General features: G+C 42.7%; 2 protein-coding genes and 1 non-coding gene across 6 annotated transcripts; 1 reads left to right on the top strand and 2 right to left on the bottom strand.

Annotated features, from left to right (window-relative positions):
* The first annotated feature begins 421 nt into the window (after positions 1-421).
* LOC105025805 lies at positions 422-8343 on the top strand. Of its 3 annotated transcripts, XM_034291920.1 has the most exons (10): positions 422-733; positions 4012-4186; positions 4497-4617; positions 4763-4893; positions 4999-5064; positions 5493-5576; positions 5714-5851; positions 6069-6290; positions 6672-6752; positions 8180-8343. In XM_034291920.1, exons 3-8 carry the CDS (start codon positions 4523-4525, stop codon positions 6185-6187), a joined length of 633 nt encoding a protein of 210 aa, XP_034147811.1. In that variant the 5' UTR covers positions 422-733; positions 4012-4186; positions 4497-4522; the 3' UTR covers positions 6188-6290; positions 6672-6752; positions 8180-8343. The 3 variants fall into 3 exon arrangements, with proteins under 3 accessions (XP_034147811.1, XP_034147812.1, XP_034147810.1); XM_034291921.1 differs by lacking the exon at positions 422-733 and having other exon boundaries at positions 2169-4170; XM_034291919.1 differs by lacking the exon at positions 422-733 and having other exon boundaries at positions 2172-4186.
* Positions 8344-16246: 7903 nt separating this feature from the next.
* On the bottom strand, positions 16247-20421 carry LOC105025806 (60S ribosomal protein L36a-like). 2 transcript variants are annotated; one of them, NM_001310853.1, is given in 6 exon segments: positions 16247-16370; positions 16754-16757; positions 16760-16876; positions 19527-19594; positions 19686-19791; positions 20326-20357. In NM_001310853.1, coding segments are annotated over 6 exon segments (321 nt in total). In that variant the 5' UTR covers positions 20329-20357; the 3' UTR covers positions 16247-16347.
* On the bottom strand, positions 18518-18653 carry LOC114839172. The gene has a single exon (XR_003781792.2). It is a non-coding gene; the product is annotated as a small nucleolar RNA SNORA9 (small nucleolar RNA).
* Positions 20422-20558: the final 137 nt, after the last annotated feature.

Raw genomic sequence — 20558 nt, 5'->3', positions numbered from 1 at the left:
CCTCACTCGTGAACAGGACCCCTAGATACTTAAACTCATCCACTTGAGGCACGCACTCTCCACCAACCTGAAGTGGGCAAGCCACCCTTTTCCGACTGAGGACCATGGCCTCGGATTTGGAGGTACTGATTTTCATCCCCACCGCTTCACACTCGGCTGCAAACCGTCCAAGTGCATGCTGAAGGTCCTGGCTTGAAGGGGCCAACATGAAACATCATCCGCAAAGAGCAGAGACGAAATCGTGTGGTCCCCAAACCTGACACATTTAAAACAAATAACTGCCTTATTAATTGCCGGCTATAATACCAAGTCAACTGACTCAAGAGTGGCCTACTGTAAACTAGGCAGCGTTTATACCGGTAGTAGCGAGGAATCATGCGTGAGCAGTTTTACAGCAGAAGACTCCTAAGCGGATCCGCCTCCAAGTCGCGGAACCCGCGTTACTGTCACATTCGTTTTGGCGCCGCCCAGAGGATCAGCTCCGCCTCGGGGCAGCGCGGTAGATTCTACTGTCAGACACTGGCGGCTTCAGTTTTCACCAATGGAAAAGAGCGAAGGGGCGTCGTCCATTTTTTTTTTACAGTCTATGCACTGGACCCGTGTCGGATCCGCAGAAGTGGACGCGCCTTTACTGTCGGTTGAATTACAGTAGCTATACCAAGAGCCGAGACAAGAGAGTCATATATCAGTGGAGATTTTCTTTCCTGGGACACGGTTGCGCTGAACTATCTGAGTAAGTGTATAGATTTATTGATATATTGCGACATTAACAACATACATAGGCCTTCGTGTTTTTTTAATCATCATGTATAATGATTGTAATGACGTTGTTTGATATTAGGACTTTTGTGCAACATGCTATTGTTAGCTGAGAGGTGATGATCATGTGGCCCATTTGATTTAAAAAGGGATAGTCATTTCGGCAGAATATGTTATGGTAGTGTGATAAAGACTGTTTTGGTCTGTTTTAATGTGTCGCAGTTATCCATATGTAACTCATGCTATGTTAGCAGCATGTAGCTGCTAGCTAGCATGCTGCTAGGCGCAATTGCATCATTTCGCAAGTATTGATAATGCCTATATATAGCTATATGTTTGAGTTCACGTTTGCGATGCAAACCTATAACTGATAAATGGGAATTTGTATTTCAGTTAATGGAGAGGGGTCAATATTACAGTCAGTGAAGCACGTGTCTGCTATGATAGCTAGCAGGTACAATTTTAGCATGTTTAGCTTCTAGCTAGCTGTGCATTGTTAAGTTTTCATTTTGGCAAGTTTGGTCTCATGTGTAGTGTCTATCTGCCATCCTCTTTATCCATCCATAGTCGACATCCGCGATACCGCGGACAGTGCTCATTTGCATAAATATTTCGAAAAATAGATTTGCCATAATCGTCCGATTCCAATGGTATATTATTTGTAGCCACTTTCCTGAAGCGTTCCGTGTATAATTGGGGTTGTCCGTGTATAATATGGGTTGTATAGTTGTATAGTTTGGGTTGCTATGAGAACTTTTCACCAGGCAACGACATTGCCAATGCATCTTAGAAAGGCTCATGTGTACACTAGAATAGATATTACAAGGGTGTACATCACTATATATGATGTTTTGAACCGTAATACATCGTTTGTATTATATATAAGATATAAAAATAAATATTTAGTCAAAATAGTGTGGAGATGTTCTTGAGTTTTTGGGAAGAAGTTGGTAATTTTTCTGAGTTTATGAAATATATAAGTCCAAACGTAACTAGCGATCTAGTTTTGTGTCATAACACCTAAAGGAACTGTTATATTGGGTTATAATCTTTCATTTTATAGTGTTTCATTTCTAGGTTGAAGAACCAAATTTTTTGGGGGTGCCTATATTTTTTACCTTCTATTATATAATTATTTCATTATTTTCAACCCAATTACAGTGTAATTTGATAGTAAAGGCATGAAAGTATGAGGAAATCTCATAATGCTTTAAAAAATGGCAGAAATGTTTTCCTAAAAAAAAATGTTGCCTTTCAAACAGATGAGTTTTATAAATAGTGACCCAGAAGTCTGTTTTTATGTGTTTTTATTGTAGCCAGAAGGGTTGGTATTACCAGGATACATCATAATAGGTTGTATCTGTTACAGAAATGAATCTAGGACCCAAAATGTCCCAGTAGTGAAATCCGGCCGAAAGCCCCATAGGCTACCAAGGGTTAAAATTAAAATCAAGCTTCGGCATTTTAATCACTGTTTAAGTCGGTTCAGACAACTAATGGGTATTTGCGCCTGTTTGAACGTAAAGTACGGGCTTATCTGCTAATGGTTGCTACCGACCATTACCTTGAAACCATTCAGCAAATACACAGTACATATGGTGATTTAAAATCACCGCTCATTTTACACACAGTTTAAAATGAGCGGCTAGTAATGAGTGAACATTACCAGCTAGCTACGTTTTTCATGTTGGTTTTGGGCGGTATGCGCCCCCACCAATCTAGAAAATGTTTTAAAAACAGTAACATTAGCTAGCTAATGGAAAACTCCATGCAGGGAGTCAGAGGCAGAGGGACAGTCACTGCAGCGTTAGCTAACGTTAGCTTGTTGTTTCATCTGGGGTCTAATAAACAGTCTAGTTTGTAGCAATGAAACAGACAACACCACTATTCAACTTTTACACACCTGATCAACGTATCTTTCTGAAATGTCTCTTTTAGAACAAAAATGAATAGAAAGACTGTGCCTGTCTCCTTATCAACCTTAAGACGAACTGTTATATCCATTTTGGTGAGCCCTGAACATCTCTACCTTGCTGACTATTCCGGACAAATGCTAAAATCTTTTGTAAACCATTTTGGTGAGCTGTATGGGACAGACCAGATTGTACGCAATGTCCACTGTCTGGTCCACCTGGCAGATGAGGAGAAGAGGCATGGCTGTCTGGACTCTTTTTCAGCGAACCACCTCGGGAAAATAAATAAAATAATTAGAAAACCTGAGTTCCCACTAGCTCAGCTCATTCGGCGCCTTTTCGGAGGTTACAGCTACCAAATTTGATGCGGATGCAGACACTGAAAAAGGAGCATTTTGTGGGCCCAATTGTTGTTGGCATGGGAGTTAATGCGCAATATGGGGAAATGCGTTGTGAAAGGTGGATTAACAACAGGGGACAACATGTTTCTGGTGGGGGATGAAGTCTGCCTTATCAAAAACATTATCCAAAATGATAATGGTGTGTACGCTATTTACACTGAATTTTCCCGGCAGTCTCCATTCTATACCTACCCCTTCAACTCCAACAGAATGAAAATATTTGTTGTAAATGACGCATCTGACAAGCTGAAGTTGGTTGAGGTGTCAGTGCTGCGACAGAAATGTGTAGCCTTGCCTTACAGGGATGGTTTCGTGGCCATACCTCTCCTCCACTAAATGGGGGAAAAAAATCAATCAGTTCAATCACTCAGTTTAAACAATCAGTTCAAGTTAAAAACTCTAATATAATAATATAGTTGACTACTGACTTTTGACTATGACTTCCATTACTCTGGATGAAAATATGCTGTAAGTATTTCACAAAAGTTGGTATTTTTCCATGTATACACAATTCATGTTTTCAAAATATGAGATGAAATATTGTCCCTCAAAATGCCATGGGGAAATATTTTATACTGAATTTAACATGCATTGACTTGTCCCACCTTTCTCAATACCATTTACCGTACATAGTCCACTATATTATTAGCATTATTCAATGATTTTTGTACGTTTATGAAACATCACCCCCAACACATTCTGCCAAAAAAATGCAATAGTACTCTACGGTTGAGCTGAAGTTCTACTTGACCATTATGACCTGTACTTTTTCCTTCCTTATACTTCTTCCCACCTTGGGGCCCCATTCAGGTTAACTTTTAGCCCGTCTTACTTGCTTATTTGTATACATTGTAGGCCTATACTTGTGCATGCTTAAGTCCATGTTATTCCTTTTTTGATGATGAATAAATACCCTTTTTCTTTCTTTCTACATTAAGGATGCCTTTTCATCTAATTGAATTTCAAGCAAGCGAGGACATTGCTGTAGTGCCAGTTGACTGGTATGATGACGGGATGGTGTACTGGCCCAGCTTTAAGAGCACTGAACGTGTGAAACGGGCAGCTGCAAACGAGGAGAAGCAAGATATGACGTAAAGGTTGTCAGAACTTGTGGTATGCCAATTCATAAAATTCTTGTTTAAAAATAATTTCATGGTTGCTTCTCCTTATGCTTGGAATTACCTAGTCTTTCTATTTTCTATTTCTGAAAATGCACATGAAATTGTCTTGGCCTTGCATTGTTTAAAATGTTCAATATATATCTGTTGATGCTATTCTTGGCCAGGTCTTTCTTGTAAGAGAGATTGTGTTCTCAACTAGACCAACCTGGTTATATAAAGATAATAGTAATGATACTAACAATTATCATCATCAATAATATTCTGTGCAGCTCTACAGCTAATTTGAAACTATAAAATTTTAGACAACTACAAAGACGCCATCAGGCAAATGAATCAATATGAGACCGACTGCAACACCTCTGAGCTACAGTCTGAGGCAGAGCAGGAGGGTGAGCTGCCAGAGAAACGAGTCAGGAAGCCAATGTAAGTGGGTTCGGTCTTGTTTTTGTTATGTTTCTACAGTAATAGGAAGGTTATTTCCTGTAGCATTCAAAAATACTATAAGTATTATATGTATATTTGGCAATTTTGGGATTGCAATAACCAAAATGATATGGTTACTTAACAGCCATCGTTTTGGGGACTCTGATGAGAGTGAAGAAGAAAATTGTGACTTAGCTTCTCTGAGGTCGCCACGACCTTCCAACTCGGTTGGTGTATCAGTTGGAGCCTCAAGCCCAAACCAATTACACTGGCAGAGTAAGGAATAATCTCTTAACATCAAAATAACAAAATCATAATATAGATATAGTTTACCTTGTTAGTGCTAAAGATATACCCCTCTCCTTGTATCAATTCCTCCAGCTCCACCATCTCGCCGAGTGCCAAGCAGCAGAGTCACTACTCCTCAACCTGGAGGAAACTGTCTAGGTAAAGTGGCCCCATCTAGATTAACACCGCAATGGTCAGTCTGTTTCAAATCAACAGATTGGATCTGCATTACCATATCAGATTTTCTGCATACTCTAATGAAATTGTAACTTTCAAAAGATCAAAATCTCAGACAAATATTTTGTCAGTTAAAAACATCTGCGTTCATGCAATAATGCCTGAAAAGTCTCAGCATCCAGGATGCAATATTAAATTCATCATCATAAAATTGCATTGAAACACATTGTTTTTCAATGGCAATCCATTCATGGGGTTGAAATAGGTAGTTCATACCAAAATGTTGAAACATACAAATTCATGTTCCCCATGAACAGAGATTTTTTGTTTGCCATTGTTTGGCCCTGTAGCTCGCAGCATACCATTGGTTAACAGATCACAACCATTTAATAGCAATTTCTCTCCCTTAGCACCTGACCATGGTTTCAGACCCCAACACCCTTCACCACCTCAACTCCCTGCACCTGCATTTAACATGAGGGGTGTTTCTCAAGGTAGGGACTGATTTCTGAAATATTAGTGAATTGGAAGGCCCCAAAGTGTATTATTAGTCATGGTTAAGAGATGACTACCATTTAATTAAAAAAAAATGTTCCCACTCTCTCACACTGCCCAACTCACTATGGGCCAGGAACGGCAGTCCCTCCGCAACTCCCTCCACCCCCCGCACCAGCCCTCAACATGAGGCGAACAAAGGAGCCCTCTTCAAGCCTGGCCTATAGACCAACATGGCGAGGGGGAATAATGACCGATACCATTCCCTGCTCTGGTGAGCACTAACTGACAAATCCTCAGGGTCATTCTGTACCACAGATTTTGGAAAAACATCCCACAACCATCACATATTTTCTTTAAACTTTGTCAATAGCTTTTGTCATTAACTATTGTCAATAACTAAGGTCAGTGTTATGAGTAATGAGGATAAAAACTGAAATGTGATATATTTTATGCACTACATTTTAGCTATATTTCATGTGTGTCAACAGCGGCTGAGGTCCACATCCTTAGCCTGCTGGAGACCATTAAACAGCAACAAGACCAGCTTGTGGCAAAGGTGAACTACCTCAGCAGCAGGCTGAACAGCAACCCCGGGGCCAGATGTTGAGATGCCGGACAATATCCAGTTTCCCCTGGAACAATTGGAGGCAGTGGAGGCATTTGAAATGTTTTTAAAGGAACCGTCAAATGGCCCAGCTCGACAGAGAGTGGTGAGTTTTCTTACTTAATATGAATCTTGCCATTAGGTTTATTGATTGTCCATGATTATTGCAAATATTCTATTGAACAGCCCTGAACAGGCCTGTCCTGATCCGCCTTTTCCCAGTGGTAAGATTCAGTCAGTGAGTGACAATCTCCCTCGTTTGACATTGTGTGTAAAGGTGGCACAGGTTCATGAGGGTGTGAGCCAAGTGCATGTTGAGACAAAAAATAATCCAAGAGAACAGGATTTGTCTATGTCTTTCTATGTATTTCTGGACGCTTTCAACAGGAACTAAAACATTTTAAATGCACCTTTAAATGCAACTTAAGCTTATAAATGTTTACCTTGCTTACCTTGCTATTTAAAACAAGATGTCTTTGCCTTTTAGATTTCTTCTTTGGCCACCATTGAAGGTCAGGATGTGAAGAGGGTGACCTGGAACATCCTGGCCAGGCTCTTCACGGATGAGGTATCTCATCAGATAAACTGGAAGGGTGTTAATAACAAAAAGTCCTTCAGTAGGATGGCAACGAAGATCTTGCTTTTCAGTATATAATTCAAAGTAATATTAAATACGTTCAAAGTCAATAGTTTGTAAATGTTGGGGCAGCCTTAAAAATCGTAACAACCATCTGTCAATATAACCATGTAGCCTTTGTTAGACTGGCTACTATACCATAGTTTTTTTACGTTCGATGTTTTTTGAACTTGAAATGACTCCGTGAGCAGCTGATGGCTACTTTGCATACGCATATTTTCAATCAGGAAGGCCTATGCCTGATTGACTGTTTAACACAATGCAATAGTTAGTGCGTCTGTGAAAACCTGACACGGTCATTTATTTAGATGGGGAATTAGGCTACTAAAGATATTCCTGTTAACTAAAAAGGCAGTGCAATAATGATAATAATAAAAAGCCTACCTTTCTGACATGTAGTAAACCCTCTGCTGTGAGACTCCCTCCTTTTGATTCCTTCAGTTTGTCGCTGGCACTGTAAACAGCGTTGACCATTGGTGCGCTTCTAGAAAGTGGAGATGCTAACTTCCAGCACAATCTTGTGCAAGACAGTGGCATACCTGTATTTGTGCGTAAGAGCGCAACTACAGTCGAAGTTCGGGGGTTGTCATGTCAAGAGAAACACACCCCAGGTGTGGGCAACAGGCCCATCATGTTTTCGAAGTAAACGCACGCAAATGTATGCTGCCTGGTGGTTGTGATAGCTTCGCTCGCGTACATTTGTCTTGGCTCTCCATAATAATGATGATAATAATAATAAACACTGATGGAATGCAGTTTTGTGTGGGTTGTAAATGACCATGTGAGTTGTATTTTAATTTAGTGTTGCTTTTGGAATGGTTAATCTAACACTAAGGTCTCTGCTGCAACATATCGCTTGAATGTTAAGTTGCTTTGGATAAAAGCATCTGCTAACTGACGTAATATAATGTTAACCAGGACTGTTGTAGAGACTAAATGCAAGTAAATGGAGTTTACCCACCGCTCAAATGTCAGAAATAAAGTTTAACTCCAAATAGAATCTATGTAGGACCCTACCAAACTTAAAACATTGCACAACCACACTGATGTATCCACATACAATTGTGCTCTGATCAAATAACCATTTAATACCACTGATATTGTTTGAACATTTTGGATGTCTTTTTTAAACATCCGATAGCGAAAGGTGCGGCAAACCTTATCCTGATCGCAAATTCATAGTTTACCCACCTCTTATTTTAACCACCACAACCCTGTTTATAACTTTATAATAATTTATAGTCATGTTTCTTTTTTAAATTTAATCTCCTTAATACCTATCTTATATATTGTTTTGTGTAAGCATACTTGGCTTTGGATGCCACATACCATAAACATATCTGTCTGTTTGATTACAGGTGCTGTGAGGAAAAACACAGTGACACTCAGCCACAGACGCAGAGGTCACCAAGCACGTAATCAGGTGGTTCAACCTGGCAGCGGATCGGGCAACGAGGAGACGTGTCCCGCCTCTAGCCAGACAAATGGAGTAATAGGAGAAATAAACAATATTTTTTTTGAACATCTTGTCGTTCACCAGTTATTAATTTTCTGATATTTTAGCTGTGCATTTCATTGAAGTTTTAGCCTAATGGATAAAATATTTTATGTCTGCACCGACCTAGGCCTATAAAGCACTAAATTAGGGTTTGACCACAAAATGAATGTAAAGTAGCTTAGCCAACGTAGGCTACTTAAGAAAAACAGAATAGGAAGAACTTTTATATTTCCCTTGAGTAGTGATTACTTTTGTACAATAAAATTATGTCTTGACTTGAGCCTTTTCTGTTAGGCCTATTGACAATATTGTTAGGTTAAAAATACAAGGCAATGCAGATTTAAGATTAGGCCTATATTGCTGGAGTAACCTAGACTAGGCCTAGTGATAGAAATCCTATGGTTTAGTTTATCCTACAGCAAGAACAGAGGGGTCCAAAACAGACCCGGGCCAGATGAACCAGGAATTTTGAGTCCATTACGGGTCCGCGGCAGATGTATGTATCAATTTGCGGGTCCCAAACGCAAGGTTTTAATCGCGGATGCGGAGCAGATGCAGCGCGAAGCCGCGGCGGGTCCGTGATCCGCCTTCGTTGTGGATCTGTCACTGCACGCAAGTGGACGCCGATACGGGTCCGCTTCGTGGGTCCGTTCCGGAAGCCGCAATACCTTTTGCTGTGTGGTCTTAATACATTGCAGACTGCAAAAATAGTTAGAAAGATTGGTAGGTTGCTTCTATTCGGCTTGACATTACTATTTTGACCAGTGCAATGTATGCCAGATAGCCTAAACCCTGTAAGAAAAAGACGAGGTCCTTTTGTAGGCTACAAGAACAGCGCGTATGTGTGGGTCTCTCACAGGGATTACGAGTTCAACGCAAGTATATAAGTCCAAAACAAGAGGAGTTCTGGGGAGATACGATGGCTCAAATGACGAGTCTGATCCTATGCACTGGCACTGAAATTAACCCATATCGATGCAAGGACTCCTGGGACAGACCAGCAAAGATGCGCCGTTCTTGTATCTGAGAATGGACGGCTAAAAAGCAGAACTGCTTGTTTTGCCTTGCTGCACGCTTTGAGTCACTCTTGTCCAATCAGAAGTCTTCTGGGTTTCCACGTCACCTTTGGTATCGCCTCAGCTCGCTTGGAACCTTGATGAAGCAGGTACTAAAAAAAGGTACCAGGTACTGTCCTAACTTTTGGCCAGTGGAAAAGCAAAACAGGCGAACCAAGGCGAGCTGGTACCATGCAGTGGAAGAGCGCCAAGAGACCTTCAATCTAAGCCGGCTCCGCTTATTAGTGATGGGAAGTTCGACTCTTTTTATTGACTCAGATCTTTTCGTGACGTTCAGTAAAAAGTTTGATTCTTTTGAGTCATTTCGTTCATTTGAATCATCCATCCATCATCTTCTGCTTATCCTTGGCCGGGTTGCGGGGGCAGCAGTCTAAGCAGGGATGCCCAGACTTCCCTCTCCCCAGACACTTCCTCCAGCTCTTCCGGGGGGACACAGAGGCGTTCCCAGGCCAGCCGGGAGACATAGTCCCTCCAGCGTGTCCTAGGTCTTCCCCGGGGTCTCCTCCCTGTGGGACGGGACCGGAACACCTTCCCAGGAAGGCGTTGTGGAGGCATCCGAAACAGATGCCCAGCCACCTCAGCTGACCCCTCTCGAGGTCGGCCGCCTGTATCCGGGATCTTGTCCTTTCGGTCATGACCCAAAGCTCATGACCATAGATGAGAGTAGGAACGTAGATTGACGGTCTTTCTTCACCACGACAGACCGGTACATCGACTGCATTACTGCAGAAGCTGCACCGATCCGTCTGTCAATCTCCCGTTCCATCCTTCCCTCACTCGTGAACAAGACCCCTAGATACTTAAACTCCTCCACTTGAGGCAGGCACTCTCCACCAACCTGAAGTGGGCAAGCCACCCTTTTTCCGACTGAGGACCATGGCCTCGGATTTGGAGGTACTGATTTCCATCCCCACCGCTTCACACTCGGCTGCAATGCTGAAGGTCCTGGTTTGAAGGGGCCAACACGACATCATCCACAAAGAGCAGAGACGAAATCGTGTGGTCCCCAAACCTGACACCCTCCGGCCCCTGGCTGCGCCTAGAAATTCTGTCCATAAAAATTACGAACAGAACCGGCGACAAAGGGCAGCCCTGCCGGAGTCCAACATGCACTGGGAACAAGTCTGACTTACTGCCGGCAATGCGGACCAAGCTCCTGCTTTGGTCGTACAGGAACCCAGGACCCCATATTCACGAAGCACCCTCCACAGGATGCCGCGAGGGACACAGTCGAATGCCTTCTCCAAATCCACAAAACACATGTGGATTGGTTGGGCAAACTCCCACCAACCCTCCATCACCCTGTAGAGGGTATAGAGCTGGTCCAGTGTTCCACGGCCTGGACGAAAACCACACTGTTCCTCCTGAATCCGAGGTTCTACTATCGGCCGTATTCTCCTCTCCAGAACCCTGGCATAGACTTTCCCGGGGAGGCTGAGAAGTGTGATCCCCCTATAGTTGGAACACACCCTCCGGTCCCCCTTCTTAAAAAGAGGGACCACCACCCCGGTCTGCCATCCCAGAGGTCTTGTCAACCAAGACAGCCCCACAACATCCAGAGACTTGAGGTACTCAGGGCGGATCTCATCCACCCCCGGTGCCTTGCCACAGAGGAGTTTCTTGACCACCTCTGTGACTTCAGCCCGGGTGATGGACGAGTCCACCTCTAAGCCCTCATCCTCTGCTTCCTCAAAGGAAGACGTGACAGCGGGATTGAGGAGATCCTCAAAGTACTCCATCCACCGCCCGACGACATCCCCAGTTGAGGTCAACAGCTGCCCACCTCTACTGTAAACAGCGTTGGTAGGGCACTGTTTCCCTCTCCTGAGGCGCCGGATGGTTTGCCAGAATCTCTTCGAGGCCAGCCGATAGTCCTTCTCCATGGCCTCACCGAACTCGTCCCAGGCCCGAGTTTTTGCCTCCACAACCACCCGGGCTGCAGTCTGCTTGGCCTGTTGGTACCCGTCAACTGCCTCAGGAGTCCCACAAGCCAACCAGGCCTGATAGGACTTCTTCTTCAGCTTGACGGCATCCCTTACTTCCGGTGTCCACCACCGGGTTCGGGGATTGCCGCCTCGACAGGCACCGGAGACTTACGGCCACAGCTCCGAGCAGCCACTTCGACAATGGCAGTAGAGAACATGGTCCACTCGGACTCAATATCTCCAGCCTCCCTCGGGATCCAGTCGAAGCTCTGCCGGAGGTGGGAGTTAAAGATCTCTCTGACAGGAGACTCGGCCAGACGTTCCCAGCAGACCCTTACAGTACGCTTGGGCCTGCCGAGTCTGTCCAGCTTCCTCCCCCGCCATCGGATCCAACTCACCACCAGGTGGAGATCAGTTGACAGCTCCGCCCCTCTCTTCACCCAAGTGTCCAAGACATACGGCCGCAGGCCAGATGAGACGACAACAAAGTCGATCATTGACCTGCGGCCTAGGGTGTCCTGGTGCCACGTGCACTGATGGACACCCTTATGCTTGAGCATGGTGTTCGTTATGGACAAACTGTGACTAGCACAGAAGTCCAAAAACTGAACACCACTCGGGTTCAGATCAGGGGGGCCGTTCCTCCCAATCACGCCCTTTCAGGTGTCATTGTCGTTGCCCACGTGGGTTTTGAAGTCCCCCAGTAGAACGATAGAGTCCCCAGTCGGAGCACCCCTCCCAGAGACTCTAAGAAGGTTGGGTACTCTGCACTGCCGTTCGGCCCGTAGGCACAAACAACAGTGAGAGACCTATCCCGACCCGTAGGCGCAGGGAAACGACCCTCTCGTTCACCGGGGTAAACTCCAACACATGGCGGCAGAGCTGGGGAACTGTAAGCAAACCCACACCAGCCCGCCGCCTCTCACCATGGGCAACTCCAGAGTGGTGAAGAGTCCATCCTCTCTCAAGGAGTGTGGTTCCAGAGCCCAAGCCGTGCATAGAGGTGATCCCGACTACCTCTAGTCGGAACCTCTCAACCTCACGCACGATCTCAGGCTCCTTCCCCGCCAGCGAGGTGACGTTCCGCGTTCCTAGAGCTAGTTTCCGTGGCCAGAGATCGGGTTGTCTAGGCACCCGCCTTCGACTGCCGCCCGATCCTCTCTGCACCTGCCCCTTATGGTCCCTCCTGTGGGTGGTGATCAACGTTGTGGATCGAGTGGCCCATGGTGGCGGTGGGGTTATGGACAACGAAAACAGGTGCCTCCTATTGATGGCATTTTGAATGCACAGAGATACCGTGATGAGATCCGCAGGCCCATTGTTGTGTCATTAATCCACGATCATCATCTCATGTTGCAGCATGATAATGCACGGCCCCATGTTGCAAGGATCTGTACACAATTCCTGGAAGCTAAAAACATCCCAGTTCTTGCATGGCCAACATACTCGCAGGACATGTCACCCATTGAGCATGTTTGGGATGCTCTGGATCGTCATATATGACAGCGTGTTCCAGGTCCTGCCAATATCCAGCAACTTCGCACAGCCATTGAAGAGGAGTGGACCAACATTCCACAGGCCACAATCAACAACCTGATTAACTCTATGCGAAGATGTGTTGCACTGCTTGAGGCAAATGGTGGTCACACCAGATACTGACTGGTTTTCGGACCCCCCGGAACCCCCCCCAATACAGTGAAACTGCACGTTTTAGAGTGTCCTTTTGTTGTGGCCAGCCTAAGGCAATAATCATGCTGTCTAATTAGCATCTTGATATGCCACATCTATGAGGTGGATGGATTATCTTGGCAAAGGAGAAGTGCTCACTAACAAAGATTTAGACAGATTTGTGAACAATATTTGAGAGAAATAGGCCTTTCTGTACATAGAGAAAGTCTTAGATCTTTGAGTTCAGCACATGATAAATGGAGGCAAAAACAAGTGTCCTTTTGTTTTTAATTTTGTATGTACTTGCTACACCCTTTCCAGATATAATGAGTATTGCAAGCCAGTGATGTTGAAACAATTATCGCCCCCAGTATTTTAAACCAGACTACCATCAGTCATTCCTACACCCTTAGGTGCTGGTGCCTCTACCTCGTCTGAATGCTTGTTTTCTCTTACGTTCCATTTTTATTTCAAACAATTAGAATGGATTTCTCCAACTATGCTTTATATTCCCAGTTAACCAATCATGTGTTGATTGTTGTAACATACTCTATATAGCTACCAGAGGAACTGAATTTGATGTCACGTGATCTATTTCCGGAGATAGGATTTTGATTGGCTGAAGTCCACCCTTTTGGTTGGAAATAGGCCGTTCATCAATCCGCGTTTTTGTCCGTACGTGTTTTTGTGAACTCGTTTGATGTCATCTTTCATGGCCCAAGTACGGTTCCAATCCAAACACAAGTACGGACAAAAATGCGGGTTGATAAACGGCTATGTTCAGCAAGATCGCATCTGACATCCAAGGAGTTATTTCAAGATGTCAGAAGAGCAGGAAAAACTCCACAACTGCAAGTTGTTACTTATTTTGAGTAACGATACCTGTAAGTCAGCATCTTATTTTTTTCATGAATATTTGCTTATTTTATTTAAGAAACGGTAGTCTCCATACAACCTTCTGCCATTCATTTTCACTTTAATATTTTATTCGGGGACTACTGAGGAGGTTACAGCCCTCAGAGTGGAGGGAGTCAAATGAAACCCTCTTCACTGGGAAGAGGAGTTCATCAAAAACGGAGTAGATTTTTTGGCAAATATTACAGGTTCACTTAAATACAAAAAAGTCATCCTAGCCCTTATAGTTGAGGTATGATGTACATTGTGGTAGCAGGTGGGAAATAGGCACCTGCTGTTGTCAGCCAAATAGAATTGTATGTAGAACACTAGTTTTCTATACTTTTTTTCACTAATTCGTACTCAGTAGTTTTTACAAATAAAGAAAATAGCTAATTACAGATGGAATTGCTTAATATTTATCAGTTTACATTATTAGTTGTTTTTAGTGAATTTACACTGTTTGTTGTGACATCTACTTTTTTCCCAGAGCCTTCATGAATCAGGCAGAGTGAGATGTCTCTCACTTCTGGCAGCTGCTGACCTCTTCCTCAGCCTTTTCAAGAGCTACTCTTTTTCCCTGCCTCTATTTTGAGGAAGTTGAGGAGTTCACCTGCCCACTTTTTCTCTGCTGGCCTGGCTCTCTCCCTGGCAGGGGCAGAGGCACCTGCAGTGGATGTAATGTTTGCAGCAACTACCATGGGCGGATTAAGAGTGCTGCATCCATTGTGGCGTACCACTGCCTTGTGGCAGCAGTGACCTCTCCTGCCCTCCACCCCTTTTCCTGTATGGTGGGTCCCTCAGCAGTGACCCCTCCCTGCCTCCACCCCCTTTCCCTGATGGTGGGTCCATCAGCACCTTAAGCATAACTTTTTTCAATAGTTGTTAATTACCTCTTATTTTCTTTCAAATTGTTCCACTTTTTTTTTTGTCTGTTATAGGGAGCTCTGCGTGATTCACAAATGTCGTCCTGATAATACTAAACAGTGAGTTCAGTGGTTGATTGTTATTACTATACTGTGTAATTTGTGGTCCAAGATTAATTAAATCTTTTTAAAACTGTTCTGATTACAGCATGTGGAATTGGAAACAAGCTGTTGCCAATAGCAAACTCCAGTAAGGCACATACTTTGAGATGGTTGGGGTTTCCGATAAGGTTTTCAACTCAAGTAAAATGCGTTTGGTGCCAACATGATGTAGCCTAACCATCCTCCGTCTCATTCTGGACATCATGGATCAGATGGCTTTTGCTCAGCCTATAGCGGACTGTGATTTGTTTTGTCGATCTTCTAACGCTGGTAGCTCGTTAATATCCTAGGAAATTCATTGAGGTACCAATGGGAAAAACCTAAGCCAGGAAATAGGCAAACCGATTGGATAGGCAAAATAGATATGAGGTACACACACATCTCTAAATATATGAGGTAGACAAGGCAGTTCACACACAGGAGCATCATAACACTTATAGCATTACACAGCCTACAACATTTGTGAATGACAAACACTTGTTTTGAGTTTTGTTTTTTAAATTCATTAAGTAGGAGCCTAATTAAACAAAATGTAATACACAAAACATTCATGCCCTAATTCCATCCCAAACAGCTGTAAATAAAACCTACGATACACTTTATAAAGAGCAACATAAGTGATGGTTTGTCTGTCGTAACAAAGTCCATCTTAAGGCTACGCACATTGTTAACTGTCGTTTATTGGCAAACCGGGCCCTGATATTTTCACTTTGCCAAGGACAGGGATCGTTTACAGGTCAAACACCCCATTCGCCAAATACATATTTTAGTTGCCAATGCCTGATTAAAATACATTTCACAGGCTGTAGCAAAACTAGTTGAGACATGAAATGGCTTATGAACATTAAGCCACCTCTTATCAATGCCCATAGATTGTGTCCTATGGTATGTGATCTTAGGGACTTATATACATTGTAAAGAAATATAATTTAAAAATAATGCATAACATGTAACATTTAGGGGTGTATTTCTACATTTCATACTGTAATTTATGTCATGGTGCAGTCGTAAAATCTGTCACTGAATATGCCTAAACGTCCTAATGAACAACCAAAAACACCTTAGGATTTAGTATGGTACATGTTCACTTGCATATTTCCACAAATTTAGTCTAGTATATATTTAATCAAGCCCCCAAAATTCCTCCATACTTGGAAAGCAATGTTTGTAAACGTAAAAGAACCAAAAAATGTGAGCATGGTTCTTGTCCTTTTTAAATCTGAAGTTCTGTTACACTTCCATGAATGTTTGGTAGAAATATGGAATGGGTTTATGCATTTTCTGGGCATCTCATTCCACAACATGAAGACATCAGCATATATTAAGCCATTTGTGGCATCACATTTTTTATTACTAACAGAAATGAGGCCTTGTGTACAATTTCAAGAATTTTATTGAAAAAGTGAACAAGTTCCATCCAACAGATTGAGCCACAGCCTAGAACTGGATGACCTGGCCCTGAAAGCAGAAAAAATCAGGGTTAAAAGTAGCTAATAAACATTCCAACCATAAATTACACCATTTACAGTACAATATTTAGATTACAGAATTACAAATACATTAACATTCATCAGCAAAACAAAAACGCTAACTTTATCCAGTGAGAGACATTTGCCAATTACTCCAAGCAGCTCCTAACTGCCAGATGTTCTGATTAAGCATGCATGCACAGATTACAGTAAGTGGGATGCAACCTAAATCGTATTAAGGACAGTTATTTGCATGTCAATGAAACCAATATTTACCGGCATTCAAATATATGAGCGTTGAAATGTTGAAAAATACATGGACCAAGTAGATCTGCATTACATTTCTATTTTGTTTGCGAATACATTTGTTTACCTTCTTCCTTCTTGTCTCCTCCCAGCTCAAAGTGTTTGCACCTCTTGATGGGCACCATTCTCTTAGCTCTGCAGTTCGGCTCCACACACTCCAGTCTCAAAACAATCTTCTTTGTGGTCTTAGCCTAAGGACAGCATTCATGTTAACAATTCAAAAGCCACAGCACTAAGCAGTGGTCCCATCTAGATTCCCCACCTAGCCAAGAGTACTTATTCATACATGCAACTGAAACCTAAATGGTGAAAGAACAGTTGGTTTCCACTTGTTAAAATTCTTGTAGGAGCACGTTCAATTAAGATGGTAGATGTTTCTTAACCCAGGAACTCCTTTTAGCAGTACTTCATACACTTGAGCCTAAACAGCTTTAACACACTTCAGTTCACATGCATCACCAGATTATCGCAAAGATAGGTCTGGGAAGCACAAACTGTTTGTCCCACAGACAATGTTCCATATTGTTACCATTTGGTTTTGTAATATTTCTCTACATTCAGACAGTCCCTTAACTAAGTTTGAATAACAGTACCTAGTAAACAAAACAATAGCTAGAATGTTGCAAAAACCTATAGGATAAATAAGATCTTATTGTTTTATTGCATGGATATTAGTTCCAGAACTTAAAGGTGCCCTATGCAGCATTTCCCATTCAAAATATCCAATTACCTTGATGTACCTTCAGTAAAAATGTAAAAACAGTCTCTGGCAGAGTGTCTAAACTGACTATCCCCAGTACCCTGGATGCAAGTAAAACATAGAAGGCTGGGACATTTGAAGGCATGCACTTCCTTGAAGGTGTGAAGTAAAGGCCAACGACAAGCTTTGTTTGGGTTCACATGGCCTACACTGAACGTTCCAGAAACGAAAATATGTTGAAGCAACTTCACCTTGACAAACAAGGGTAGATTTTACATTTGATGGTGAGCACTGAAGTTTGTGTTAACAGTGATGAGTAAGGTTGCATACAGAGTATGCTACCTTTCCACTTGACAAGTACGTCATCACCCTTTAGCTAGGTTGACTAGATAGTCAAGAAAAAAGGTGTACAGTTACTACAGTGCAGTGACAATTATCACGTAGAACAACATTAAAGGTTCTTGTTTATTCTATTTATATGAGCACAGATACATTTAGGAAGGTTTCTCCAAAGTCTTTGGGCCAAGACAATAAGCTAACGAGCCTAAGTTGTCCAAGCAGACTCCTTGATTCCATTTCTCGCTGCGGAAAGTGTTACAACCTGGTGTTCTCTGCAAAATGTTAGAACATGCATTGTGGGTAGTTCAACTGAATCGTAGGCCTAAGAATCTGCTCGGGAAGACGCAAATATATTGCCTTTTAGACTGACCAGTTTGTACAGTGGGCATATTGTTCCATATAGTGCTAGCGAGCACGATTATGGTTTCATATTCACTAGATAGCCATCAACAAGTCTCTGAAATATGGTAATAATCAAATGCAAGATAGCCCAGATGACACTGATTGGTTTAGCGGTTTACTTTATTCAGTGTTCTGTAGTTACGGAAAGGGCCCATCAACTTTAAACCCATCTAAAACAAAACTCTTCACTGTTCCAGCAGATGTTTGGAGACACTGCTTCAAACCGGTCAGTACCCACCAAGTTAGTAATGACAATTTCAGATCCTAATGGAGTTACAGAACCGATGTACAACTCACTGCCAATAGGTGGCATTAAATTACATAGGGCACCCTTAAGGGAACAAAGGGAGGTAGCCCTATTACATAGGGACAGAAAGGTGAAAAACTTATTATTTGTCTGAGGTTTACCTATAACCTTGCCATGGAGAAACACAGCAAGGCCTCAAACCATCTCAGTTCATTCTAGCAGACACTTTAGGAAAGGACAGAGCCACTGTAGGCTAAGCCTCGCTGACAATGACCTGCAAAAACATTGTACAGATAGTCGTCACCTTATGATCGGGATGCGTTTATACCTATCGTTCGGAAGTACATTTGGTCGTAAGTCGGCCGAGGAATAATAAGGTAGTATATTCAAGTCCCCCGTAGCCATGTTTGCATTCTCTCTTACTACATTTGTGGCAGTAACTCCAGTCTCCCGCACGGTACCGTACTGGCTGGCATACAAGATTTTTTAAATGTACTTCAGCAGCAGACGGTCGTAAGTCGACGACTAGCTGTATAGCAGTATACGATGTAGTTACTATATAGCAATGTAACCAATTTATTCGATAGAAACCCAATCCCCAGAACAGAGCTACCCTGTCAGCCACCATTAACATCCACATATTTATGTTATGTGGCAGAGGGTTGCCTATTCCCTTAACCTGCATGTCAGTTTACTCTCTCAGGTAGATAAATCCACCTAAACAGGAATTGATGACTGAATACACAATCTAATCCCTTAGTCTCCACCTCCCATGTTTTCCTAATAACATGGCACTTGCTTTCCTGTTGCATTTTACACTTTACACTATCAGTCACAATTGTTATAGTCCTGAACTTGGGACACCACAATGAAGCATACATAGTTGGGTCACCATCACAGGTTGTTTGAATGGTCCACCAATCAATTTAGAGGTAAACTGCACAAAATCAAGTGTATGTGGCAGTACCTACAACAAATATTTTTAAATAGGACTTTCCCAGGCTTAATTTATTGACCAAGTTAAGTCGCCCTTGACACATACTTGTAGCTGTCCACCACAACATAGTTACTGTCAGGGTTATTACAGGCAATCGGTTTAAACATGTATCAGGACCTTAGGAAACGTACCAACTACACAGCTATGCAAGCTTACCTTTTTGCGGAAAATTGGTTTTGTCTGTCCACCGTAACCAGACTGCTTTCTGTCATATCTCCTCTTACCTAAAACAATGTATATTATTTGTATTGGAACACATGGCACTCAATGCTATGTAAATTAGTAATCACATCGACTGTTTTGAGACAGCCTCACCCTGCGCATAGAGGGAATCCTTTCCCTTCTTATACTGGGTGACTTTGTGAGGCTGGTGCCTCTTGCACTTCTTGCAGTAGGTCCTGCGCGTCTTCGGCACGTTCACCTGAATAAAAAAATGTTTAGAGACATGTACATTGACGACAGCACGCCAAGAACCTACACGAGATCAGGTCTCACTGGTGCGCACAAGCCGACAGTACGATTAGCTAAATCATAAATCGAACACGCGCCCCGCGAGGTTTAACCGAGAGGCCGCAAAGTGTGTTGCAGTTAAACTGGCATCCATTCTTTCTTTTTTTATCACTAGACGACAGGGGCCTAAAGATAAAATGACAGCCGTAATATATCGCCAACAGTCTTATTGGTCTTTTCAACGTGTAACAGAAGTCATTAACTAGATAGGTACTGCAGTTAACTAGTCACTGTTGGTATTAGCCTCGTAGCCATTTGCTCGAGTTCCATTTATTGGCCACTTTATAGCGACATACAGTTAAAGAAAATACTAATAATACGACGTACGTGTAGATGACAAATGGATTCACGCACTAGGAACATTAAAATATAACAAGGGAACGTATACGTCAAAGATTACAGTGGATAATTTTCAATAGTGTGTATTGATGGCGGAGATGCATACCATGGTGACGGCCCGAAGTAGACGAAAAGAGGAAGGAAGAAGCCGGAAGCACTCCTTCATAAAGGCCATTGGCGGATGCTGCAGCAGTACTAAACGTTTTAATTTTAAACAGTGCCATCTTGTGACTAGGAGTGTAATGCCAGTGATGAAAATAATACGCCTTCTTTACAACGTTTGAGTGTATTCTACATCTGTAAAACGACAATGCTGGTAATCATATGTGGATCAATCAT

The sequence above is a fragment of the Esox lucius genome, chromosome 4, assembly GCF_011004845.1.
Source record: "Esox lucius isolate fEsoLuc1 chromosome 4, fEsoLuc1.pri, whole genome shotgun sequence".
NCBI classification, from domain to species: domain Eukaryota; kingdom Metazoa; phylum Chordata; class Actinopteri; order Esociformes; family Esocidae; genus Esox; species Esox lucius.
This window is presented reverse-complemented; position numbering and strand designations above follow the sequence as displayed.